Genomic DNA, 24,998 nt, shown 5'->3' with positions numbered 1-24,998 from the left:
GAAGCCGGAGGTTCGCGGAGGCCATATTTACGTACACGTTGATGCTTGCTCGCTGGCTGCCAACACTTTTTTTCCTTCCTTGCACGCACACGCACGGCGCGAACGAAAACTCACCCTGACGACACCCTGGGCACTAAAATTATCGTCGACTCATAGTCTGATGTAACCGCATGCGGGAATGCATGAAAAAACAAGGTGCGGTTGGCCTGCGCGGGCTTCAGACTGCTGGGTCGACCAGGGCTGGCACGACCGTTCTGGCGACCAGGGCGCGGATTATTTTTCGCATCATCACGCTGGGAACCACTCTTAACGAGTCGAGATATATCTCCATACGTTACACATCACAATACCACTACCCTGCGACGCACCCGCCAATGATGAGTCACTTTCCTGACAGATGCAGCGAGCGACAACCCGACAACAGTCGAATCGCATGTAAACAAATATGTGTTCGCGACAGAGAAACGGCAGTAAAACAATGCAACGTGTGGTAGTCGAGGTGGAGCGCGCGCGACGGGCGACTTTGGCCATCAATGCGTGAATCATCGCGGTGCAGCCAGGGCCAATCAGATCGATCCAAACCCATGTGTCCAGATCCATTCGGGCAGCCTGCAGTTGCTGCTAAACGGTCGGAAACTGGCCCGCGGGGCTTGCGGGTGGAGCGGCTTGCCGGGGTGGGAGATTGGCTACCAGCAGAGAATTGGTTCCTTTGTTCGAGAATGCTGCCACTCTGGGTACTGTCTGGGCACCTTCAATCAGCGGCAGCCCAATTGTCCTGTCACTCGAGATTTGACGTCGCAGAGTTTTCTCTCGTGAACCGTGCCATCCACAGACTAACCACAGAAGCTGGGGAGGATAGGAGGTCTAAGAGGTGCGATCCATTTGATGGGCTGGGCTGGGCCCGATCTCTAGAGAAGATGGAAGAACAGGACTGCTCCATTTTTCTAATTGAAGGCCCAGAAGGCCTCCCACCATCTCGCATCGCCACCAACCAAGCAATTGGGCTGGCTGGTGGACATGCACCAAGCTTTTTACTAACAAACAGACTAGCCGCCCAAATACGACGACTCATTACGAACGTCCCGAGAGACGCCATCACGGATTGTTTGGGCAGTGGATGGCAGGATGGTCGGGTGTTTTAGCTCCCCGGCAACTCTGGCGGCGGGATCCGCGGACCGTTATTTGCCGCAGAACAATGTAGTATGGTTTGTTGGGCTGCATCAGGTTTGTGACTCTGTAACGCCTTCCCAACGGCACGCTTCTGAGGAAGCCCATCGGGCATGATGATGGACAACCTCACCAGCGAGATCTTGATCGAGAAGATGCGGATGCAGATGCTCTCGAGGTCAAAAAGACAAAAGAAAAACATACAACACCGAGGATTCCCAGGTCGTCACCGACCCTAGTACTAATTCGGCTCTCTGCTGCTTATATATGGGAGAGCGGACGGGATCCCTAGTATTCAGCAGGATATGGTCGTATGTGCAGGTTAGTTGGCTTTTGACTGATTATATACCAGGCTTGCTGTCACCTCCACATCACTTGCCTGCCTGATCCTTCCCACCTTAGCCCCGAATGGATTGCTCTCGTGAATACCTGGTGAGGAACAGGTATAGGTGTTTGTTAAGTTCTAGGCATCACAATATGGCCTGCCTTGCCTGCCTGCCTGCTACTTTCTTGCAGAACAATCAACAATACGCATCCAGTATGACAATGCCTAGACCATATTTCTCATCTTTTGGTCCCACCTACCCTTCCAATGTCATCTTTCTGCATCCTACATCACAGGAAGCAACCGCCCTTGACACCAGAAAAACACCTTGCGACTGTTGCATCCCTGATTTCCCGAATTCGCACAACACCAGCCGTCACCATGCCGCCGGCAGCCGCTGCGAGAGGTCGTAAGCGCAGACGGGCCGAACAAGATGACGGCGAGGACTCGTCTGGCGACTTGACGCTTGAAGGCGTTCACGGTGGCTTGCCGACACCGCCACGTACCCGCGGTCGCCCGCGAAAGCAATCTCAAGTGACGGGGGACGACGATGACGATACTCCCGGCGTGATTGCTTTCCAGGTCACTCGCGAAGCTCTTGACATGTTGCGCGAGACCTTGGCGAAGCTGGAAAGTATGATCAAGGATACATGTCAGGGATGCTCCGACGGCAATCTACGCACTTTGCAGCTCGATGCCATGTCGATTCACAACGATATCATGGGGTTGCACCTCGACATGATCTCGGCCCAAGCAAGTGATGCCAACATCGAGCGGGAAGCGCACTCATTCCAGCGAAGATCATTCAAGTTGCACCAGGCTGTCAACAAGATGCCGCCTCAGAAGACGAAACCCAAGGCCGCACCCACCAAGATCAAGTCAGTATCTCCAATGTAAACGCTCTGAGTGTCATTGAACTAACCCTTGATTAATTACAACCCAGGCTGAAGCAAACTACCAGACGTCAAACCCGAGACTCATCCGCGGCAACGGAAGCAATTGAGAAAGCCGAAATGGCAACTCAAACCGAACAGGAGAAGAAGAAACTCGTTGAGACGGCCGAGTTGGCAGTCCAAACTAAGGACTTGGAGCCTTCATTCCCAGCGGTACCAGCCTCACTTCGCGCAGAGCACAAGATCTCGAAGATCCCTCGGTTCTTCCTCGAGACACTGAGTCATCACCGCTACGAAGAGTTCAGCGCCGAAGAAGTCGCAAAGGCTTTCAAGCTGGGATCTCGGCTGGGCGAATTTATGCAAACGGACGTCTTTTTCAACAAGGACTACTCCAACATCCACGGCGACCTGGTCGGCGATTTGTACAACCGGTACACCCAGCGCGAAGATTAGGATCCCTCGCGCGAGGAAGTTACGAAGAAGAAGTGGTTCGGAAACAGCAAGGAGCTGCGCTACGCCCACTATGCCCTGGAAGTGTTGGAAGTCTGGCGCGCTCAGCGTGATACTGAGGTCAGCGTTACGGCCACGACCAAGCCCTTGTATTGGGCCCTCGAGGCAACGCAGAAGCAAATCGCCTACGGAGTCCGGTGGATGCGATATCTGAAGGTCAAGGAGCCAATCAGCGTGTTGGTCATTTGTATGATCATGGAAAGTACGCGAAGAGGTTGATCGCTGCGGATATGCCGGAGGGGGGAATTGTATTTTGCACTTGGACACATCATTAGCACTGATTGTTGTATGGAAGATTTGTCAGGGGAACAAGAGGGAAGTTTTGTGAAATATCTCGAGGGAACGAGAGGGACATTTGCTTGTTATCGGTTGCAGTACACGAGTTACACAAGAAGGATCAGGAATAAGGCATAGCTTTTGTAACCATGAAGTGGTCATATGAAGCAAACAATTGCGATATTCCAAGTTGATGAATGTGAGCCAGACGTGACCAATCACATCGCCGAACTACTTGCGTGCTGAAAGCAAGCAAGCATGCGGCGGATAGATCCGGCTTCTCTGGAGAGTTAGGCTCGACAGCATGCAGGACGCGGAGTGGCTGCAGTCAATACTTCGGCTATGCACCAATAAGCTTGCATAGGGCTATTTCGGTACACAATGCAATGCGACACGACGCGGCTGAAACTGTCCCAAACTATGACCGAGAAAGCTTCCAAGCCACAGAGATAGACGAGAAGGGCGTTAGCTGGACTCCCGTCCGGACCCCGGACTGCCACGAGGCTAAAAGGAGGCGGCTGATTGGCTGTATTGGAATGCACCCTAGTCCACCCCCTGGCGCATGCATCCGCCCTGTCCCCGGTCACTACGGGCCAACCCGGGCGCTGATGGCGGCCACGGTGGCGTTTGGTGCAGCGCCATCGGCTCTCTGGGGAACCGTTCTAGAAGCGGCAGGTCGCAGTTCAAGTGGTTCAATCCCATTCAGTCAATCCCAAGCGGATCTGACGCTTTGAAAGCTTAAATGCATCCCCGTTCCCACTCCGTTCTCCACGGCCTCTTTGGTTGACTGTCACTGTTACCGTTGCGTTCTTGTCCTTCTCTGCGATTACGTACCTGTCAACCCCTCAATCGAAGATCTGATCTGCAGCGCCGCTATGGGCAACGGCCAGTCCACGTCAGTCGCCCCTGTCGCGCCGGGGCCGACCATGTACACCGCGACTGCCACCGCCTCCGTCGCGGCGGCCCGGGCCACGGCGCTGACGCTGAGCCCCACGAGCAACGTCCGGGGCAAGACGTTCGACCGCTTCGTGCAGATCTGGCTGGAGAACACCGACTTCGACATGGCTGCGGGCGACCGTGAGTGATTCCCCCTCCACCCCTCGGCACGGCTGCATGCATGCATGCATCCTAGTTCAAAAGGCTAACTATCGAGCCCCCCCTTTCTAGCGAGCTTGTCGTTTCTTGCCACACAGGGTATAACTTTGACCAACTATCACGCCGTCACTCATCCATCGCAGCCCAACTATGTGGCGGCGGCTGGTGGCAGCACATTCAAGGTCATTGGCGATGGCTTCTACCGCATCGGCGCCGATACCAAGACGGTCGTCGATCTGCTGGATGGCAAGAACGTCAGCTGGAGTGTGTACCAGGAGGACATGCCCTACTCGGGCTTCGAGGGAAACTGGAAGAACCAGAAGAACGGCGCCAACGACTACGTCCGCAAGCACAAGTACGTTTTGTCCTATCAAAATCTCTCGTTGCCCGTGGGGAGGAAGCTAACCGATGCCAATAGCCCCTTAATGAGTTACGACTCCGTCACCTCGGACCCTAACCGCCTCGCCAAATCCAAGAACCTGACCATGTTCTACTCGGACCTGGCCGCCGACAAGCTGCCGCAGTGGATGTTCATCACGCCCAACATGACGAGCGACGGGCACGACACGTCGGTCACGACGGCGGGGCTGTGGACACGCAACTTCCTGACGCCGCTGCTGGCCAACCCGAAATTCAACACGGACCGCACGCTCGTGGTGGTCACGTTCGACGAGACCGAGAGCTACGTGTCGAGCAACAAGGTCTTTACGCTGTTGCTCGGCGGGGCCGTCAAGGGCAAGGAGGGGACCAAGGTCGATACCAAGTTTGATCATTATAGCGGACTCAAGACGGTGGAGGAGAATTGGGGGTTGGGGGATTTAGGGGAAAATGATGTTAAGGCGGTGGCGTACTTTTAAGGCGCGGATTTTTCTCAAAGTTGACTACCTGGATAAAACTCATGCCACAATATAGCACGGCGCCTGAAATGCCAGCCACCCCATCTTGCTTAACCGGGTATGCACGCAAACCCAACATACACTCTCTCCCTTTTCCACTATGGCAACGTGCACTCGATCACGTCTGTGATGGTTCAGATTGTCCGACTGCTGATTTTGATCCTCCTCCTTCTCTCCCGTTCTCTCATTATCCATGTCATTATCATCATCCTCTTCAGCGAACTTTGGGCCCCGGGCCGCGTTCTGCTAAATGACAGTAGCAGCTGCGAGCCTTGCCGCCCAGCTACCACTTGCCCTAACCAACGCATGCGTCGAGGGATCATCCAACACCTCCTCCCACGTGTCAATCGACACGAAAGCTTCCAGCGCTGCTTTCTGTTTCTCATCGGGGTGCCCGTGGGTTTGTTTCGATTGGTTCTCACTGGGGAGCCTCAGGATCTGCCGAGCCCCGTTACGGAAGACGCCGAGGATGTTCAGATCGGCAATCCATTTGCCGGAGTCGTGGACCGAGACAACAGATTCCACAAAGAATACTTGGTGATCAATGATGTCAGAAGTCCCATAGTCAAGAGGAAACTCGTGTGGAGTGAACGACAAGTGGAGCGAGGTGCTCGTGAAGTTGTTCTCTCGTCTGCCGTCAAAACTGGCATACTCGACCGCCCGCAGTGAGTTACTTAGCGGTCGAATAAGCGGTTCAGAAGCAGGAGGTATGAGCAGGCTGATACCCGCCTTTCCCACGTTCCCGACAATCCTAACGATAGCGGACGAGGGCGTTTCCACGGCTGGGTCGGTGACGAAGTGGCTCAGGATGTAGATGGAGTTGCCCGAAGCCAGGGCCATGACGTTCTTGAGGTTACCTGACCACAGATTTACTGTGCCCGTCTCCATCATGGCAATGCAGCTAAATATCATCGACCGGGTCAAGAAGCCCCCGAGCCAGTCAAAGCCCACTTGGCATCATGTATACCTCGTGAGATGATGGTAGATGAGATAGTGGCACCCTCCAACGTTTTGTAGACCTCGTAAGCCGCAGCGAGGTTTCTCAGAGACTTGACAGTTTCGCCGCAGTAGCTTCGCTCCCAGCGCATCAGACTCAAAACTGCCTTTATGTTATCGTCCTGATCATGCGGGTCCGCACCCTCTAGGTACTGCCACAGCAGGCGACGATTGATCCCGTTTTCGAGCAGGGTGGTAGATGCATGCAAGTCCAACAGCGGCTGTGCTCTCCCCTGGCATAGCTTTTGTATTGCTTGAGCCACCTGCCGGACCTCGAGGTCCTTTTGGCTGATCCAGAGGTTGAATGTCTTGGTCTCTTTGCCAACGACTGCCGCAAAATGCACATCCGACCCAGAGAAATTTTCCAGTGCCGGGAGTGTTGCCTCGCATCTCGTTACGAACTCTTTGGTGGCGAACTGAGGGTCTCGGCACACCAGCGGCGCAATTACCATTCCCCTTTCCACGGTTGCTTCGGGACTATCCGGTGTTATCGGGTCCATATGCTCCTGACCAGGGGTATCTTTTGGGTCATGTTCGGACGGCACGCCAAAAGACCAACCACCCTCCACCGCGAACGAGCCCCTCCAGCTGCGATGTTCCAGCGGCTTCGAAGGCTGAGAGCCGCAAATGGGCATTGCAGTATAGTAATCATGCTGCTGGAATCCTGTATCTTCCCAATACAATCTTATTGCCGTGATCAAGGTCCTGTTGGGATTGAGCTCGCATGCCGCTGCCGTTTGACGGAGGTACTCAATTGCGCATTCCTTCGAGGAGCTCCGCCCAAGTGATTTGAAGATGTGAGGGCTTCGAAGACCAAACCAGGGCAGGTTGACGGATTTCCGGGTGCGTGCGGCCAGAAACTGGGCGCCTCGTCGGAACCCGAAGTCCAGCAGAGATAAGAGCCCTTGACGTTCCTGCTTGTCTGCGCTGAGAAATCTCGAAGCTGTGCCTGCCAACGGCTTGAGCCAAGCAGGTCCCGGAAACGAGGTTGTCGGCCCATTTACACAATTCCATAGAGCAACAAACCATTTGGAACCTTGCTCGTAGTTGGCACGCGGTTCCTCCCAGGATTTGAGCAAGCCGCCTAGGATGACGAGGTACAGTTCATCCATGGTCAGTCTGTCGTCGATTTCGCTAACAGCCCTGGTAGGGCGGCCGTAGTGACGGTAGTGGGACAGTGCGACCGACCAGTATATGCCCTCCTGGGCACTCGACGTACATGCCGCATTGATGATCCCCACCGTCAGTACCCCGGACGGGTTCATCAAGGGGTCGCTGAAAGCGACACTCGTCGTCTGGGAGGTAAAGACCAGACGATCGGGGTACAAGTGCCAGGCCGATATGGCCAGGAGAATGGCCCCACTCGTGACGCTCTAGGGCTCGCCCGCGAGCAGCCTCTCGACGCCGACAAGTGCTTGAGTCCAAGCTTTAGTGACGCTTGTGTACAGTGAAGTACTAGCCGTGACAGGAATACAGAGATTCTTGATGATGAGTTTCAGTTGGACATGTTCTTTCCTCATGGCAGAGTCAGCAGTCTGTAGCCAAGCCCTGGCGCTAGCATCCCATAGCCGGAGCTCTTCGCGAGTCACTTGCTGGATAGAGGCATTGAGCGCGGCAAACTCGGCCAGACTCAGGGTCGAGTGGGTGTTGTAAGCCATGATCTCGTGCTTTCGTTCTTGAACAAGTTCCACCCATACCGACACTGCTTTGGCGGGGTCGCTGAAGGTCCGGGCCAACATGCAGGCGAGCAGGTGTGTAGCTATCGACGCCTGGCCCGATGTCGCGGCGGCCCAAATCCCGGTGGCATCCGCACCGACGAAAGCTGCGAAGGGCCCATGCCGCTCTGTGGTTCCGGGCGGATTAGCGCCCGGCTTCTTCATGATCTCGCTGGCCCGCTGTCCATATGCAGAAATCAGCCGTGGCAGGAGAGGGACGAGAGACTCGAAGAGAGCCCCGAGCTTCCGTGCTGTTTGATGGCTCGTTCCGGCCTCGGCATTGTGCCGTCGCCGCTCCGCCAGCGCAGGGCCGATCTGCTGGAATTCGATTGGTGCTTGGAGTTTGACGAGCGAGAAATCGAAATTCAAGTTTGCCAAGGCAAGCGTGTTTTCATTGACTCCCTGAATTAACGAGGTACTCAATTTACCAAATGAGGCCATTGTGAACTCAGAACAAAGAAATCAAAAAGGGATGTGAAAATTTGCTAAACCAGGCTTTAGGAGTTCCGTACCCTCCTTGATATAAGACGCTTTCTCGGGCATTTCACGTGCCCGAGGCAGTGTCGTCGGGCGCACTAGTGCTATGCAGTCATAGCACAGCTGGCCATTCATTGTTCGGTGGCTTCGTAATGAGCATCAGCTAGGCAGACAAGACTAAACCAATTATCTCTCAGGCCTAAAGAGGGCAAACCGGTTCTGGAGTTTGACTTGCATACATCACATATACCTGAAAATGACAGCCTTATCTAAGAAGACCAGTTACTTCTCCGCTGATTACTGGAACCCCACACACTCAAGCATTCAGGGTGAGTCCGAAGAGCAATGCCAAAACTATTGGTATCTGGATTCGGCTTGATGGACACAAACGCATTTAGCCGAACGGACACAAGCGGGGTTAGCACCGTATTCTGCGCCACTTAGGTGTGACGGTTGTGTTGCCCGTTCCTCATCGCAACAGGCTAATCCCCAAGCCAGTACTTTTCTCCTTGCACGAAGGCTGCCATGCCAATCATAGACGATCGGAGCTTGGCTGCTGAGCCGCCGGGTTATGACGATATATTGGAGGAAGAAAGCAGGACCCCCCTCGCAGATCACCCGTCAGCTCCAGCAGCACCTGGAGATACCAGCACTGCGAGTGCCAACGAAGAAGAACCGCCCGACTATGCCCGCGATGACCCCATCGCCAATGAGTTCGTGCTGCACCGCCACTTTGTCCATCTCACCACAGACGACGACCGCATCGGAAAGCCGTGCTACCAAATCGGCCGGATCGCCCCAAACAAGCTGCACCTCCGACCCTTGCGACCTGGCGAGGGCGCCAAGGTCCTAGCAGACGTTGGTGCCTCGGCAGCGGCCGGAGATGTCCCCCAGACCCTCCCGGTGATCGACATGATCGCCAAGTTCAACCAAGAAACGACGCTGTACGTGATCGACCTGCCTCTACGGCTCGGGGACCCGCTTGCACGGTTCGGGGAGGTGCCCGAGATTCGGAGACGGCACCCGCGATGCTTGCCGGGCCATGTGAGGCTCGAGAAGAAGAGGCTAAGGCTCCCGTTCAGGCTCGGCTTTGGTGGTGGTAGATGGCCGCTGTTCAAGTTCTACCACGTCACCCGCCCCGCGAGCCGGGACTTCCTCAATCCTGGGAACGAGCAGCAGCTGAGGAGACACGGGTACGATCCGAGCTACGAGATCAAAGAGAAGCTTCTGTTTTCCGTGGAAGCCGATCGGAAAATCATGGGTGCATTTATTTGGAAGAATGAGCGAGGTCAGGTCATCGCGTCTGAGGTGGACGGGAAGATGAGGCTGCTCGGCGATGAGATGACGCTCCAGCTCAAGGAAGTGTTGTTGGCCTGCTGGGTCTGTGTGGTCGAGTTGCGGACCCGAGCGTGAGGTGACAAGATTCAGGGTCCAACTGGCACGTCCCCATATTAGCTCAGTAGGCCCCATATATCCAAACAACGGGGGCAGGAAAACGTGGTCGGGGGGTGCGTTGTCGAAAGCATCGTCCCAGGCGCGGCCCGCGGACTTTGCAGATCACGACTGGCCGCCAATAGCTTTCTCAGATTGGCAGCACCACCGTCTGTGCAGTTCGAGAAGGACAATGGACGGATGCAACCGTGATGCCAAGCTCCATAGAAGATCCATCAGGTGCGGCGGTGGGGGAGTTTGTTCGCGCTACCGCCCAGGTGAGCCAGGTGCCGCAAGCACTGTCCGCCGGGCTGCTTGTGCCTCGTCAGCGGGACCCCGAGAATCTCCCTTTAGATTGCGTACTCCTTTTGCCCATGGTCTGGTAAATTCGAGAGACCTTAAGTCTTCGTTCATATCTGGCAGGCACGTCACATTGCTCTCTGTCGCATTTGCTTTTTTGCTGAGAAAAATACTACCAAGGTTCCAACTGATTTGATTGGGCAATGCTTTCCACTTGAACTTGTCTTTTCCCCCTTTACTTCCTGGTGGCAATCAGACAGTATAAAGAAGTAGCTCCATGCTTCGTGTTCATGCAGGTAGAGGAGGACGAGACACGGGGTACATCATCCCCAACATCTAGTCCGCCTGAGCAACAAGAAACTCACCAACACCAACCGCGCAATTCCACGGCGACGACGACTATCTACGTATTCCCCGCCGGAGTCTGTCCGGGCAGCGGGTGGTCGCGAAAGTACTACATCGGCCGCGCGCCGCGGAGGAAACAGTCGCAATCGCAAGGATGGCGCTGGGGGACGTCGCCGAGCGCGACCAACAGCAAGCGGTCGTCGTCGGGATGTTCCGCCAAGGAATCGCCGTGCTGCAAATCGTCTGCTTCGCCGCCTTCCTGCCCGTCGGCGTCTGGTTCAAGGCCGCGGGCCGGCTGGGCGGGTTCGGCGTGGCGCTCCTATCGCTTCTCCGCCTTGTCGGTGCTGGCTGCCTGCTGGCGGCCGTCCACGCGCAAGAAGATGCCCAAGGGCTATTCACTGGCGTGCTGGTATGCGAGTCCTTCGGTATTCTTGTTCTATTCTTCTTGCTGCTCGAGATGATGGAGAGGTTGTAAGTTGCAGACAGACACAAGGCTTCACCCAAGTCTGAGGCCTCCGGTCCTTCCCTCCCCCGTCCACTCGCGCCTCGGCCCCCGGTGCCCTGTACGACACACCAGGGAGAACCGCGACAACGCATCGTGGGAGCTACTGCTAACATCTCTGCCTAAGAAACCACTTCGCGCAAGTCATTCCGACATTTTTATTCACGCTGCCGCAGATCATCACCTGGACCTGCATCGGCGTCTCCATCGCCGGATTCGTCAGCACCAACCAGGTCGACGATCCCCTGGCGCCCACGTCCTTCAGCCAGTCCGGCACGGCCATCACCGCGCTCCTCTTCGTGTTCGAGGCGTCCATGTTCATGTACATGTTCTTCCTCAAGCACGGCGACGGCCGCCGCGGGCTCGACCTGGTGCCTCCGGAAGAGGCGCCGCAGTTCCACTGCCTGGTCATCTGCCTGCCGCTGCTGGGCCTGCGGCTCTTGTACGCGCTCCTGTACGCCGTCCGCGCCGACGACGACGGCGACGACATGTACAACGCCGTGACCGGCAGCCCCACCGTCTACCTCGTCTTCACCGCCCTGCCCGAGATCGGCGTCGTCGCGGCCTGCGTCTGGGCCGTGCTGCACATCCGGGTCGTCGGCCTGGACGAGATGGCGGGTCGGGGCTTCTTCCGGACCATTGGCCGGCTGACGGAGAGACGCGCGAGGAGCAAGAGCCCGGCTGGGACGCCCGAGAGGAGGAGGAGAAAAAGCACCGCCGACGAGGACGCGAGCGAGGAGGACCCAGAGCGTGGTCGTGGTGGGGATCGACATTACGACCCACTGGCGGTGCATGGGGGAGCTAGCCGAGTGGCCCGTTCTTCAACTCACGTAACTTTTCACGTTTGCTCGCGAAGCTACAAAGTGCACTCTATGCACAATTCCTGCCCAGAAACCCAAGAGGGAGTTTTCCTCGGAAACTGTTGAGTAGTGTTGAGGGCACTGGGCACATTTCCACCAAGAAACATATCATACCACTTACGTGTTGAATAGGGGTCGCGACTCGCGAGAGAAGGCGGGCCCCGATCCCCAGTTGACGACTCCTCCTGATTTACACTAGTATCTATATACCCCGCTACGTAGCTCAAATATGGGTACTCAGACTAATGAGTCCCCCCGTTATTGATATCCATCTCTCCCACTGTTGCTGAATAAGACAGGCCCCGTGCCAGGGCCGTTGAGATGGGCTACCATGGACAGCAACTCGCTGGGAATTGCGGCTAGTCTTGTCTTCAGAGATGTTAGTGGTCCCATAATTTAATAGATATGATTCTAGAACAGCTCAACGTCAAGTTGCATGTTAGCACCCCCTGGGCTGCAAGAGTTGCCCGACGACATTTGCCCTCACTACTTGGATGTCTCGACTCTGATTAAATGTGTCTGTCTTCTGCGGTGTTTTCATCGGTCACTTCTGTTATTTATTACGAGTCACCAAGAAGCAGTCGTTAGATTCGCCGGTATGAGACAGATCGGGTATGTTGCACCCCGAAGTCGCTCTCGAGGGTGCTCCGCCCAGATCTAGTCACCGCTCTCTCGCTGAGCCGGCCTCTCTCAACGCAACCCAAACCACTGCATCTTGTGTCACGCTGGTGAAACACTCCACGTCCGTGTGTCTTCTCTTCTCGTCCACTGAGTGGATCTAGCTGCGGGTATGTATCTGTACTGCGGGATCCGCATCCCCCGCTTCGGGCCGCCGGACATAAGAGTCGATGCAGTTATCGGGGAGGTGGGGTGGTCAGCGCGAGGATGTAGGGTGTCAGTGGCCGCGCGGAATACCGGAAGATCGGACGGTCAATATTGCCAACGAACAGACTTTTGTCGTCTTTTTTCGCTGCAAGGGATTCCGCCGGGCCAGATTCATAGTCCCAGATGAAAGCCCACTCAGTCCCAAGAGGAAAAAGAACTTACTCACCTCATGATACGTTTCTCAGACATACCATCTAATACCATAAGGTACTAGGACTGCTATGTTATGTTCTCTGTGTAAACCGCCAAACTAAATTAGCACGGCCTTCAATACCCAGATGTCCTGCTTACATACATCTGGTTCTGTTCCGTAACTCGACAGCACGTTCGGCTGGCGTTGAAATGTGCGTGTACCATATGGTTGCCTCCACGATTTACTTTCTAATTATACTGCCCGCCGCCCAGAAAGGTCGCACCCGAAAGCCGGACGGTCAGGTTCTTGTGTAACCTTGGCATAACCCCTCCTAGGCAAGATGGGCATTGAACTGTGGCGGAGTCAATAAGCATATTTCCGATCAACGTCGAAATGCGGCTGGTGACGTGAATATGGACTTGCTTTTTTTTATAGTCCTGCCGAAGCCACATTGGGTGGGGCCCCACGGAGTAAGCCGCGCCTGACTGGTCTGGTACTAGAGCTTTATTTATTTTTTCAGCGCGCAAAGAAGCCTCCTGTCTCTTACTAGATCAATCACGCCGTGCGCGAATTGCATCGCTGTTGGCCCATGTCGCAAAACGTCGACACTCTTCTCCGGTACTCCCAAGTAGCAGCCAACCAATTAGCTGCAACAGACTACCGCCCATCGCCAATCAACATGGCGAACTCGGAGTCGGCCAAGATGAACAAGGCCGAGTACTGGGACGAGCGGTACCAGAGCGCCGACGACCCGCCGCCCCGGGAGTGGCATCTCGGCTACGACCAGCTGGAGGACTACCTCAAGGAGCACGTCTACCCTCACTGGCCCGCCGACGCCAATATCATGCACCCGGGCGCTGGCTCCAGCCATTTGCCCATGGAGATGCACAAGCGGGGCGGCTACACCAACATCACCTGCGCCGAGTTCTCGCCCACCGTCATCACGCAGATGCAGCCTCTGGACCCCGAGCTCAAGTGGCTCCAAAGCGACGTCCGCGACATGTCTAGTGTAGCGAGCGGCTCGTACGATGTGGTGTTCGACAAGGCCTGCTTCGAGGCCTTCTGCGCCTGGGGCCCTAAACACCTGCTTAAGGAGATCCCGGACGTTATCGTCTCGGATTCCCGGCGCTACAGTCAAGAGGTAAGTAGTGCCTAATGCCGTCCATCTTTAGTTTTTCCAGACCTCTGCCGTCACCGCACCATACGGGCCAAACTAATCGGCCATCAGATGTACCGCGTCCTGAAGCCGGGCGGCTGGTTCATTATCATCAGCGTCTTTGAGGCCCGTTACGTGCATCACCTGCTCAAGTGCGAAGGGACTGATTGGGAGGACGTACACGCGCCCAAGGCTCTTTCGGCTGACGGCTGGATGCAGACTCGGGCGTTCTGTCTGAGAAAGCCGGATACTCAACAAGCATAGGAGAAAAAACAAAACAGAAATCAGGAGCAAATCGGTGGCACCGTGTCAGTTTGTGGCTGGGACTAGTATTAAAAAGCTTTAACACGGGCAAAAGTGCCGACGATGAAGTGAGGGTTATTCAAGCGGCTGGGTCTGAGCAGGTGACGCATGGGGCGGATTTCCTCCTTGTACCTGACACGTTGTTTTAACTATTTATAGGGAAAAGAAAACCAACATAGTGCAAGTAATTAATAGTACTTAGTAAAACTCACCTTGAAGCCTCGAAACAGGCTGGTTTAAGTTGCAGGTTTCCCCTTCCGGGCTGGTATCTCTCCGGGGCTTGGCATGCAAACATGCTTTGGTTAGATAACCGGAGATTTCCCGGAATATTACCAAATCGAAGTGGAACTGTTCATATATTCGTCTCTTCATATTTGGGCTACATCAAGCTCACGGAGGGTTGTCCACCGAAAGATACATCGGCTAAAGTCTAGTCCGGACTTTGACCATCTTTAGTCGCCAATGGGTATAAATTTTCCATTTCATTATTCAGATGCGGTATAATTTACAACTTCCTCATTTCAGGATGAATATGTTCCAGGTGTAGATTTTCCTTGCACCGCTGTCACGATGTGGATGCCGGCGTTATCCATACTTCTCACCCTGTCGGGTGCAGTTCAACCCGCCTCTACGGACCCGGTGGGCTTGCCCAAACTACCATTCGCGACAGACAAGCGAGCAGACACTGGCTTGGTCGGATACTTAGGGTGTTCTTCTTGGGCGCTGATCCCTATGTCTATTTCTACCAAAGCAACGGGAACAATCCGACCTCATTCCGAGCCCTCAATAGAGGCCAACCCGTTATCAGGCCGACGCGAGGCACCGGTGGTGTCCGTGATCCGGCCATCGTACAGGGAGGTGGCGAAGAAGAGGGCAAGAGATGGTATATCGTGGGCACAGACCTGAACATTGGCAAGGTTGGACATTTCGGTATCTGACAATAATTCCGCCAGTCATGACTAACTTTGCCTTGGAAGACGAACTGGGATGCAGCCCAACGAACGGGGTCTCGTGGCATATTTGTCTGGGAAAGCACCGACTTGGTCAACTGGGGCAACGAAAGGCTGGTTGTAGTCGAAGACAGCACTGCTGGTATGGTGTGGGCTCCTGAGGCGATCTGGGATGCATCTGAAGGTAAGCCGGCCTTGTTTATGTCCCGTCTCTCCCACCTACGTACACTCTCCCGGATAAAAAACACTAACTAGAAGCAGAACAATACCTTGTCCACTGGGCGTCCAAGTTTGTAGGGCACTGTTTGCTTACCCCCTGATCCTCACACCCCCAAGACATTGGCTAAGTACCCGTTACTTTTATCAGTACTCGACCTCAGACACCAGGCACACGGGAACCCCCTCGGCCATCCGCATCCGCTACGCCCACACGCGCGACTTCCGGACCTTCACGGCGCCGCAGACCTACATCGACCGCAGCCCGACCAGTATCATCGACCTCGACATCCTGCCGCTGTACCCGGACGCCGACAACCAGCAGTACGTGCGCTTCATGAAGGACGAGAGCCGCAAGACCGTCTTCATGGAGTACAGCACGACGGGGCTGTTCGGCAACTGGACGCGCGCAGGCGGCAGCTCGGGAACCATCGCTTCTCAGGTCGAGGGCCCCGCGGCGTACCGCAACAATCTGGGGAGGGCAAGGTGCACGTACTGCTGGACTTCTACGGCGGTGACGGGTACCGCCCTTACGAGAGCTCCGGGGATCTGAGAGACAACCGGTGGACGGCGAGCAGTCGGAGCGGGTTTCCGAGCAACTTGCGGCACGGCAGCGTTCTGCCCATTAACCGGACGCTGTTTTCTGCCCTGAGTGAGAAGTGGAGCTTGTACTACATGTGACGATGTACATCGGTAATTTGCTGCCTAAACCATGTCCCCCTGGGTGAGGGTTGAGTGCCTCTTCCGCTTCTTTCCAATTGATTGACAATCATCACGTAGCACAAGCGCGCGTTGCGCAGCCACCCGGCCGCTGACCACTGAATTCCACCGAGAGGACAAGGATACGGGGCGCCACAGTGTACGACGTAGTCGCAAATTCACAAGTAGATAAGATTTCCAGAGGTAATGCAATCTCTTGGGCCTCGGTTTCATTCACAAATAGTCCGGGAGAATCTATGGACACCGACCATTGTCCGTTCCTGGATACACCCATCGTCAACACCAGCGTATTGGCTTTCACTCTAACAAGCGGCTGTCTCCGAGATGGCGTTTCTGAAACGGTCTCAACAACCGGGTTCATCCAAAGAGCGATCGCCGAAAGGATCCAGTATGGGCAACTTTTCCCGACGATTCTGGCCCAAAAGAAGCGTTTCCCACGATGGAGGTGGTTCCGTTTCAACACCACCACCGTCGGATGTGGGTCAGCAAGCCGGCGATGAAGAAGGCGCGGCGAATGAAGATGTTCCTTTCGACGAAACAGCGAAGGCCGAGCTGGCATTGGTCGCCTCCGAGCCTCAATCGGAGCCATTGGTCATCGTTGCGCCATCCTCCCGAAAGCCGGAAGGCCTCTGGAGCGCGGCGTATCGAGAGGCGGTAGAAAGCCAAGAGACGATTGACCAGACCATCCTCGAGGTCGAGAAGATTCAGGATCTGTTTGTGCAGCTGGAAGCCACCGAGACCGGCAGCCCCGACGACTCCCTGTTCCGAAGGGGCCTCAAACACCTCGAGAGCATCAAGGGGCCGCTCACGCAGATGAAGCTGATGCTGGACCTGACCAGCCCTCTGGCGAGCGCCGAGCCTGCCGCGGCCACCGTCATCGGGGTCGTCCAGGGGGTCACGGCGCTGGCGATATCGCTTGCGACTGCGAGGGAAAAGCTTACCGAGAACATCGGCAAGATGCTAGACCAGATCCAGGTTATCGACGATTGCGACGCTGTTGGACAAAACCTGGTCCATCGAAGCACAGTTCATAAAGCACTTGTAAAGGTGTACATCACAATGCTGGAGTTTTACGGTGTCGCCTACAAGCTATTGCACATGTCTACTGGGAAGCTGACATTCAAGCTTTTCCAAGACAATACGCAGCTTCCGGGCATCATAAGCAGATTTATTGAACTAACCAACATACTCAAGGGGTACATTGACATGGCTACCACCGAAATGGTTGCGGAAATCCACACTAATATAGTTTCCAATGATGGTGAGTGCGACGTTGCTAGATACAGAAGCAGTACTAACATCTGCCTCATTACTTTCTACCCCCAACTCTCTTAATACATAGGTAGCCAGGTGGTTATCCTATCATGAGCTTGCTATCCAGAGCCGGCTGCTAACATACATTGTAGTCAAACAATGGCTAGGCTTCGACAAGATCCTAACCCGCGACCGCTTTTACACCGGAGCCGAGGGCGCAATGAGCGACGCCGCTTGCGAGTGGCTGCTGGAAGACGAAACCTTTCGGAGCTGGTACAGCTCGCCCGGGTCTTCCCAGCTCGTCCTGGCAGGCGAGATGGGCTGCGGGAAGACCGTCTTGACCACGTACGTGACCAAGCGGATCTTACAGCGGAGCGATCATCAGATGCCGCGGTCGCTCGTGTGCTACCACTATTGCCGGGACGACGAGTCCGGCAACGCGCTCTACATCGCCCAGAGCCTGGTGCTGCAGCTTCTCCACCAGCACGCCAAGCCCTTGGAGAAGCAGTTCCACGACTGGTACACAGCCATCTGCGCCCAAAACAAACCGGCTCCGACCACGGATCTCGTGGCTTTGCAGAAGTACTTCTTCGATCGGATCGAGGAGATCGGAAGGGATCGCGAGGTGGTGGTGATCCTCGACGGACTGGACGAGTGCGACCCGGGGATTGCCGGGTTCGTGAACGGCTTCAAGGAGAAGTCCGGCACGGTCCCGCATCTGAAGGTGCTGTACAGCACACGCCCATACACTAGAATTCTGGAAATGCTCAGCCACGTACAGCAGCTTTCGGTCAGCTCGAAGCTGAATCGGACTGGAGACGAGGCGCTTGCGAGGCATCTTGTCAGGAAACTGGAGCCGGAGCTGGGGGAGAAGACGGGGGCAAGGAACTCATGAGCCTACTGGTTGCACACCTCGCCCAGTCGGCGAAAGGCAGCGCTATCTGGATCCGGGTCATGGTCGACCTGGTCAACGACGAGGACATTACCGACATCAACGATATGAAGGAGTTCCTCCGGGACACCCCGCAGCCCCGAGAGCTCAACGAAGTCTACATCAAGTTATTCAGGCATAGAATCAAAGGCAACCCAAAGGTAAATATCACAGTTCGCGATAGCATTTTCACATTGCCGGATCACTTTTTACTAACATATTCCATGACAAAGCTTATTGCGATTGCATCAAGGTCTCTAGAGATTCTTGCAGTCTCCCGTCGCCCTCTGAGCGTCAACGAACTAGCTTACGCCGTAGCTCTAACAGGCTGCGAAGAGCCTCCTACGCGGCTCCGGGATATCGAGGCGATACTGTCACCCAAGAGAATCCAGCAACTCATCGAGCCGTTCGTCACTCGATACAACCCCGAGGACAAGACGCTGCCTCAGATCAAGCTCTTGCACCGGTCTCTTCTGGAGTTCATTCTTCGATGTTCGCCCGCGGAGTGGACGAATGCGCTCATTCCGCCAACGTCATGGCAGGCCGAGGTACCCCCGGAGGTCGCGCAGAGACGCAGAGCAAACATGGAAGCTCAGTTACTCCAGGCTTGTGCGACGTACATTCTTTTGGACGATATCAACGACCATTCGTTGTTTTCGGGAAACGAGGTGGGGTTCGACTCGCTCCCCCATAGCGACGGCCTGTTCGATGATGAAAATGTCGAAGACTCGGAGGGGCCGGAGGAGCCAGAGAAGCCGGTGGAGATTGCCACTTTCGACCCCGTCAAGGAAGACATGGGCCCGTTCTTCGTATACGCCGCATGCTACTGGCTCGACCACCTGGGAAAACTGCACGACCCGTCCCCAGAGATAATCGAGCAGGTAATCCGCCTCGGCGAGCCGGGTTCGACGCGCCTGCACAACTGGGCCGACCAGCACTGCCGCCCCGAGTGCACCGTCTCGCCCAAGTTCTACTTCGCGCCCGAGGAGCTCGACCCGCTCAGCCTCGCGACTCTCTACGGCTCCGACGACGTATTCTGCGCCTTGCTCCGGCGCGCGGACCGCTTCGAGGGGGCGTCGCCGCTGAGTTCCGGCCCGGCACCGTCTTCCGCACCGCGAAGCTGATCCTCAACAACTGGGGCGACCTGGGCCGGCTGCGGATGCTGTTCCTCGATCCCCGGACCGGGCCGACCCTGCACGTGTTCGACTTCTTCCGGGCCGTCATCAATACGTGGAACAAATCGTCCGACAAGAGCGAGAGCGAGAGTGAGAGCGAGGCCGATGATACGACGCCACTGAAGAGCCGCCGCCGCCGCCGGTGGAGCGACGTTTTCGACCTGGTCTTGTACGCCGGCTCGGAATACGAGAGCTTCTCATACGGCTCCACCCGGGTCCTGGCGCAACAGTTGCCCGGGGGCAACGAGACGCGGGGCGAGTGGGCCAACGAGCTGCTGTGCGAGTCGGCCCGGTGCGGGTGCCTGCCCATGATGCGGCGGCTGTTCGAGGCCGCCGCGAGCAACGCGGCAATGCGGTCGGGCCTTCTTGTCGACGACCGGCGGGACTACGAGTACAAGGACACCGAGTATCACTGGCAGATCCACCAGTCGGTCGGCGAGGCCGTCCTGGGCGGCCGGGCCGAGGCGGTCCGTTACCTCCTCGACCAGCCCGGGATCGGCCCTCACTTCCGCCACCGCAACAGCCGCAACTACACCGTGTTCCACATGGTGACCCGACTGTGCGACCCGGAGATCCTGGCGCTGCTGCTATCGCGGCTGTCTTCTTTGAGCTCCGGAGACGATGGCGGAAGCAAGGACGCCGCGGCGATCCGGCTCCTCAATCAGATCAACAGCGTCGACGAGACGGCGATGAGCCATATCATTTGCTTGCCGCGGGGAACGCCCGGGCGACTCCGGTGCGTCGAGCTCCTGCTCGCGAGCGGGGCTGATCCGAACCTGCCCCGGACCGGATCGGGGCCAGCTGGCCCTTAACCAATGCCACCGCCTGGGGCGAGCTCGAGCTTATCCGGCTGCTGACGAAGTACGGCGTCGACCCCTGGATTCCGGAGCCGATTTGGCTTCCGTTGGGGGGTGGGGGCGGGGACGACGCTGGTGATGGACCCCCTGCTTTTGTTGAGCTGCCTTCTGGGGACAACAAGACAGATATTCGCCACGTATGATAAGCTCAACCAGTCTATGAGTACGAGCCTCATGAACCGAACCATTGCAGCTAAAGAGCCGCATGTCGCTTTGTCTCTTAGATACCACCGCCCGCAGCTACAACATTTGTTATGAAATTGTGGCCGCCGCCGGGCAACAAAAGCGACGACAGGCATAAACGAGATAACTTAGATCGGGGCAGGGGTCTTACAAAGCACTAGCAACGCTCGTCGTCATGTCGGTCTTCGATCTGCTTCAGCGCGGTTTCTCCGAGCCCTGGAGGGAGGCTGCTGGCGATTTGGTCGTTGGAGGTGCGGATCGCTTGGAGAACTAACATGATGGCGGGATTAAGCTATTGCAATATATATGCGCAATGAAACTAGTTTGATTGGTAGGTTTGTGTGCGTGGTCCCATGAAGGGCATGGGAATGAGGAAGTAGAAAGGGGGGAGGACTCCCTTTTTGCTCGTTTGTTAGCCTAAAAGACCTTGTTCAAGTTACATGTCACGAATTATTAAGAGTATAATAGCAGTATACCAGTACGTAGTGGTGTGTTGATGCATTTCTATGTTTAGCCTCTATCTTCTATAGCCATCCGAAAAAAAAAAACACTCGCAATCATCCAGTCATGATGAGTAATCAATGCCCAAGTCACCAGTAATTCGCTCGGGTGGCTCAATCCTGGTGTGCAGATCATGCCGCAGTTGGCCTCTCGTCCTTCGTTTCCTCTGTCTTCTCCGTCTCCTCCTTCTCCTCGTACTTCTCCAGCCAGTCGACCTCGGTCCCGTCCGGGGCAACGTGCAGCGGCAGCTCCATGGCGCGCCTCCAGAACTTCATGCTCCCGTCGCCGATGCGGCGGTACGCGTCAAACGTCCAGCACAGCGCCGCGAAGAAGGCGCGCGCCTCGTCTTCGAGCCCCAGCACGCGCAGGCTGCGGAGGATGCGCGTGATGCGCAGGTGGTTGTGGTCCATGCGACGGACCCAGCGGGGGAAGTGGTCCTGCTCGGCGCTCGGCTTGGCCGTCACGGCCACGGCCCACTGGCCGGCGGCGTCTTGGTCCCAGGTGATGTCGAAGCCGTAGAAGGAGAGCATCCGGGCGAGGGCGCGGCGCATGGTGCGCTTGAAGCCGGCGTTGGCGTCGTGGCGCAAGTACAGGAACGCCTCCTCGTCGACGACGGGCGAGTACTCGTTGAACAGGGAGCCCTCGGGCAGCGGGAACAGGATCTGGATGTAGTCGTGCTGCGATTCGAGGCGCGTGTCGCGCCAGGCAAGGATCTGGCTGAGGGTGCGGTCGCCTACGTCGGTTCCCATGACGCTGGGGTCGTAGAAGTCGACCAGGCGCTGCATGGCCTGGTTGGTGGGGCGTGGTGGTGACATCTTGCGTGGGCGACTTTTCTGTTGTTTGTTGGCAGTACAGCGACAGATTTTTGTTTTGGGTGATTGAAATGGGAGAGATGGATTTTGGGAAGAATGGCAAAAAGTGCTTGGGTTTAGACGAAGGTTTCTGATTGCATCGGTGATTGCTTGGTTGGTTGTTGCTGCCTTGCTTGAAGCAGCTGAATGCCCTGGGTGGAGTTTGATACTTGCTCAGTCAATCAATTGGTGCAATAGAGCGCTGTGGCTGACCAACTGTGGCTGGTAGATTGGCCTGAAGTTTGGTGAATGACAGCGCAGTAGGCCAGAGTTTAAAACCTAAAATCAACCCCCTGAATCTTAAAAGGGGCTTTTGATTTTGGCACGCTCCAGAAAAACACTTTGGAATGACACTGGTGCCAAAAATAAGTATTCAATTTGAACATCAGGTTTGGTCTTTGTTGCGTTCGATTTGATGGACCTGCAAAGGCTACAATTCCACATGTCGTTGTATTCGAAAGACAAGACCTTCGTGTGAGAGGCCAGCACCGTAGAAACCTCGTGGGTTTACCTTAGATCTATGACTCTACAGTGTCCTGTACTTCCTTGCTTATATCACCCTACATTTCCAGCCCAGACACCTACTTAAAGCAGCCGAGAACTGGTCAGTCACATCGCGGTGCCCCAATTCCCGCACCAAGAATATGACCGTCTGTCCCTCATGTATTTCGCTATTGGATCCATCCCTATTTCCAGGAGCATCCGAAGGGCCCGCCAGTGGGAGTATTACACCATCCAATACAGCATCGCTTTCTCCTCGGCGTGCCGACACGACACCCGCGGTGTCGCGGTTGATGGACCAGAGCAGCGGGCTCCATCCCTTTGGACTAGGTCAATGTAGCCGCTTCGCACGAGCTGCCTCGCCATATTCACCTTCCCGTAACTTCACGCCCATGAACCGGCGCTCGAACCGGGTTTGTCCATAGCATTGCGGTTCAGATTCCGTTCGCTTGTGAGTGGGAGGGCTCGGATGATCTGGACCTGGTCGTTTCACACGTCCGACGTCAGCGACGATACCCCTTTGTTGTCGCCGATGTTGATATCGACGTCTTGTCGTTCTTTCTTGTTGCCGCTGCCACCGCCGCCCGCGGTAAGAGCCTCGGGGTATTCCTTCAGCCCGTCGCACGCCGCCCATGAGACGGCGGCGCAGCCGCTGTGGTCTTGGTGGTTGGTGTTTCTGGCCGCTGCCAGGTTTGGTAACGGGCTCGCCGATGAGGAGTAGGCCAAACCTCTCCTCTATTCCCGTGTGGGTGGTGGTGGTGGAAGAGGTCTCAGCATCAGCGGCCACTGACGGCCGTGCTGATGAGTGACCGGGTTTCTTCTTTTTGGTACGTTGTACCTGTCGGTGCAGCATCCTGATGGAAGGATTGTATAGCTGTCGGAAGAAGAAGGGGTTTGAAGTTATGTTATCAATAACAATTAAAGCGAACGGTGAACACTGCTGCTACATTTTGAAGTGTGCGCGTCTGTCAACTCCCAACACTGATGGACAAAGAACCTTGTCATTAATACGTGTGATTGCATCGAGATGGGGGGTTAGTATTTGTGATAGGGCGGCCAGGAGCGCCACTAAAGGCCAGGCAGCCAGGGTCTGTGACTCAGCACCAGGCAACAGGGATAGGAGAAAAGAAAAACAAGCTTAACTCCTCAGTATCATATTACACACATGATATGACGCCAGTGCTAACGCTAGGCCATACTGAGTCTGTGGTACCAGTTAGTGCCTAGTGACCTAACCGTTCATAAGACTCATCACATACCGGCGCGGACCGACCCCATAAAATCTGTCAGACATGCAGACCACAACAGACTAATCAGTTTCCAAATGATGCAGCGACAGGGTCCTTTTCTTTTTCTTTTCTGAGACCAGCTACTATAAAATGCTGCTAACGTCTGAGAATAGTGGATGCGCTTTGCTCTTCAGATCTAATAGAGCAAATCAGCGAGGCATTTCCCCAGCACGACGCCAGATTTGACCTCGCCCCCAGCTGGACTCTGATTCATCCACACAATATCCCCGGGCACATCTACCAGGTTAGTACCCTCAAATCCAGACACAGGTATGATAGATGTTCTGGGCAGTATCAGCATTTGGATCGCGGAATAACGCAGAACATAAAGGGGAAATGACCAAGGATGACTTACCCAGATGGGAGGCAGTCAAGGCCCTGGAAGCGGGAAGCGACTGCATTGAAGTCCGGCTCGGACCAGTTGATCTTATCCCTGTGCCTTAGGTCAACAATGGCCACCAGGATCAAGAAAAAGGTTTGCACATTTTGTTGATCAATACCAGCAGCTTCTCTTTTGGCCGTAACGAGGCATTTGACAAGGACGAAGCTAACTCCCCTGCTGGATCTTTCTCCTGCGTCTGGGCTGGTTGCGTCCACTACCCAGGCGGCAACGTCGGGCTCCTGGCTTACTGGATTTCTGCCATGTCAGCGTCGCTTTTATTGTCGAGTAAGCGCAGGTTCCAGAAGTTGCATACGTCCGATGACATGATAGGCGTGGGGGGACAGGTCCACAGGCATCTCTATGCCATGCTGCTCCATGAACGGCTGCATTTCGTTGAGGCGTCTGATATTGTTTTTCTCGAGCCTTTCCACAAGGGCCATGTCCGGGCCCATCTGGAGAGATTAGAGCGTCTGCAGTTGTATCCAGGTAGTGCGAGGGATAATAGGGGCGAGCTTCACCTTCCACACAAACTGCCCCACCAGGGTCTTCTTCCCGGCCCCATCAGCGCCCAGGAAGGTCAGTGTCTTTCTTGGAACCATTGCAGAAGGTTGGAGGCTGTTAGCTTGTGATTTTCACAGTAGAGCGTTGAGAACATCGTAGGTTTGTCGCCGCCTGGCCTGAAAGGGTTTTTCGAGCCACATTGTTGGGTCCAGGTGCGGAGTAATAGTGGACTGTTCTCCGCCTTGGCTGGGAGTTGGTTTGTTTGAAACCCGAGCGTTCGGTACGGTGCACGACAGGGTTGCTGGCCTTCATAACCTCGCCAAGTTAGTCAGACAATTTGTCAATTTTAGGTTAGTAGAGACGTCTACATCGCTTGGTGGCCCAACCAACAACATCGGAAGAGATAGGGGTTCGGTTGACGT

General features: G+C 55.5%; 14 protein-coding genes across 14 annotated transcripts; 8 read left to right on the top strand and 6 right to left on the bottom strand.

Moving 5' to 3' along the window:
• Positions 1-1,873: 1,873 nt before the first annotated feature.
• Positions 1,874-2,838, top strand: PG997_006732 (uncharacterized protein; the record flags this gene model as incomplete). Its single annotated transcript, XM_066811047.1, has 2 exons — positions 1,874-2,370; positions 2,436-2,838. The coding sequence occupies 2 exons, from the start codon at positions 1,874-1,876 to the stop codon at positions 2,836-2,838; spliced, it is 900 nt and encodes a 299-aa protein (XP_066669970.1).
• A 1,208-nt stretch (positions 2,839-4,046) lies between these two features.
• On the top strand, positions 4,047-5,123 carry PG997_006731 (acid phosphatase; the record flags this gene model as incomplete). Its single annotated transcript, XM_066811046.1, has 2 exons — positions 4,047-4,248; positions 4,339-5,123. 2 exons carry the CDS (start codon positions 4,047-4,049, stop codon positions 5,121-5,123), a joined length of 987 nt encoding a protein of 328 aa, XP_066669969.1.
• A 39-nt stretch (positions 5,124-5,162) lies between these two features.
• PG997_006730 (uncharacterized protein) lies at positions 5,163-6,050 on the bottom strand (the record flags this gene model as incomplete). The annotated part of the gene is given in 2 exon segments (XM_066811045.1): positions 5,163-5,405; positions 5,418-6,050. The coding sequence occupies 2 exon segments, from the start codon at positions 6,048-6,050 to the stop codon at positions 5,163-5,165; spliced, it is 876 nt and encodes a 291-aa protein (XP_066669968.1).
• Positions 6,051-6,082: 32 nt separating this feature from the next.
• PG997_006729 (uncharacterized protein) lies at positions 6,083-8,314 on the bottom strand (the record flags this gene model as incomplete). Its single annotated transcript, XM_066811044.1, has 2 exons — positions 6,083-7,531; positions 7,562-8,314. 2 exons carry the CDS (start codon positions 8,312-8,314, stop codon positions 6,083-6,085), a joined length of 2,202 nt encoding a protein of 733 aa, XP_066669967.1.
• A 1,101-nt stretch (positions 8,315-9,415) lies between these two features.
• On the bottom strand, positions 9,416-10,195 carry PG997_006728 (uncharacterized protein; the record flags this gene model as incomplete). Its single annotated transcript, XM_066811043.1, has 2 exons — positions 9,416-9,898; positions 10,145-10,195. 2 exons carry the CDS (start codon positions 10,193-10,195, stop codon positions 9,416-9,418), a joined length of 534 nt encoding a protein of 177 aa, XP_066669966.1.
• Positions 10,196-10,580: 385 nt separating this feature from the next.
• PG997_006727 (uncharacterized protein) lies at positions 10,581-11,858 on the top strand (the record flags this gene model as incomplete). Its single annotated transcript, XM_066811042.1, has 3 exons — positions 10,581-10,897; positions 11,056-11,758; positions 11,820-11,858. The coding sequence occupies 3 exons, from the start codon at positions 10,581-10,583 to the stop codon at positions 11,856-11,858; spliced, it is 1,059 nt and encodes a 352-aa protein (XP_066669965.1).
• A 1,627-nt stretch (positions 11,859-13,485) lies between these two features.
• Positions 13,486-14,226, top strand: PG997_006726 (S-adenosyl-L-methionine-dependent methyltransferase; the record flags this gene model as incomplete). Its single annotated transcript, XM_066811041.1, has 2 exons — positions 13,486-13,947; positions 14,035-14,226. The coding sequence occupies 2 exons, from the start codon at positions 13,486-13,488 to the stop codon at positions 14,224-14,226; spliced, it is 654 nt and encodes a 217-aa protein (XP_066669964.1).
• A 609-nt stretch (positions 14,227-14,835) lies between these two features.
• PG997_006725 (uncharacterized protein) lies at positions 14,836-16,112 on the top strand (the record flags this gene model as incomplete). The annotated part of the gene is made up of 5 exons (XM_066811040.1): positions 14,836-15,148; positions 15,259-15,399; positions 15,477-15,508; positions 15,583-15,945; positions 15,969-16,112. 5 exons carry the CDS (start codon positions 14,836-14,838, stop codon positions 16,110-16,112), a joined length of 993 nt encoding a protein of 330 aa, XP_066669963.1.
• A 429-nt stretch (positions 16,113-16,541) lies between these two features.
• Positions 16,542-18,300, top strand: PG997_006724 (uncharacterized protein; the record flags this gene model as incomplete). The annotated part of the gene is made up of 2 exons (XM_066811039.1): positions 16,542-17,412; positions 17,558-18,300. The coding sequence occupies 2 exons, from the start codon at positions 16,542-16,544 to the stop codon at positions 18,298-18,300; spliced, it is 1,614 nt and encodes a 537-aa protein (XP_066669962.1).
• Positions 18,301-18,359: 59 nt separating this feature from the next.
• PG997_006723 (uncharacterized protein) lies at positions 18,360-19,460 on the top strand (the record flags this gene model as incomplete). The annotated part of the gene is made up of 1 exon (XM_066811038.1): positions 18,360-19,460. One exon carries the CDS (start codon positions 18,360-18,362, stop codon positions 19,458-19,460), a length of 1,101 nt encoding a protein of 366 aa, XP_066669961.1.
• A 35-nt stretch (positions 19,461-19,495) lies between these two features.
• On the top strand, positions 19,496-20,323 carry PG997_006722 (uncharacterized protein; the record flags this gene model as incomplete). The annotated part of the gene is made up of 1 exon (XM_066811037.1): positions 19,496-20,323. The coding sequence occupies one exon, from the start codon at positions 19,496-19,498 to the stop codon at positions 20,321-20,323; it is 828 nt and encodes a 275-aa protein (XP_066669960.1).
• Positions 20,324-21,183: 860 nt separating this feature from the next.
• On the bottom strand, positions 21,184-21,867 carry PG997_006721 (uncharacterized protein; the record flags this gene model as incomplete). The annotated part of the gene is made up of 1 exon (XM_066811036.1): positions 21,184-21,867. One exon carries the CDS (start codon positions 21,865-21,867, stop codon positions 21,184-21,186), a length of 684 nt encoding a protein of 227 aa, XP_066669959.1.
• An 868-nt stretch (positions 21,868-22,735) lies between these two features.
• On the bottom strand, positions 22,736-23,257 carry PG997_006720 (uncharacterized protein; the record flags this gene model as incomplete). Its single annotated transcript, XM_066811035.1, has 1 exon — positions 22,736-23,257. The coding sequence occupies one exon, from the start codon at positions 23,255-23,257 to the stop codon at positions 22,736-22,738; it is 522 nt and encodes a 173-aa protein (XP_066669958.1).
• A 572-nt stretch (positions 23,258-23,829) lies between these two features.
• On the bottom strand, positions 23,830-24,674 carry PG997_006719 (uncharacterized protein; the record flags this gene model as incomplete). Its single annotated transcript, XM_066811034.1, has 4 exons — positions 23,830-23,977; positions 24,049-24,322; positions 24,389-24,527; positions 24,594-24,674. 4 exons carry the CDS (start codon positions 24,672-24,674, stop codon positions 23,830-23,832), a joined length of 642 nt encoding a protein of 213 aa, XP_066669957.1.
• Positions 24,675-24,998: the final 324 nt, after the last annotated feature.

This window comes from Apiospora hydei (genome assembly GCF_038363865.1).
Source record: "Apiospora hydei strain CBS 114990 chromosome Unknown utg000005l_segment0_segment0, whole genome shotgun sequence".
Lineage (NCBI taxonomy): Eukaryota > Fungi > Ascomycota > Sordariomycetes > Amphisphaeriales > Apiosporaceae > Apiospora > Apiospora hydei.
Note: the sequence above shows the minus strand (reverse complement) of the source record. Positions and strands in the feature narration are given on the sequence as shown.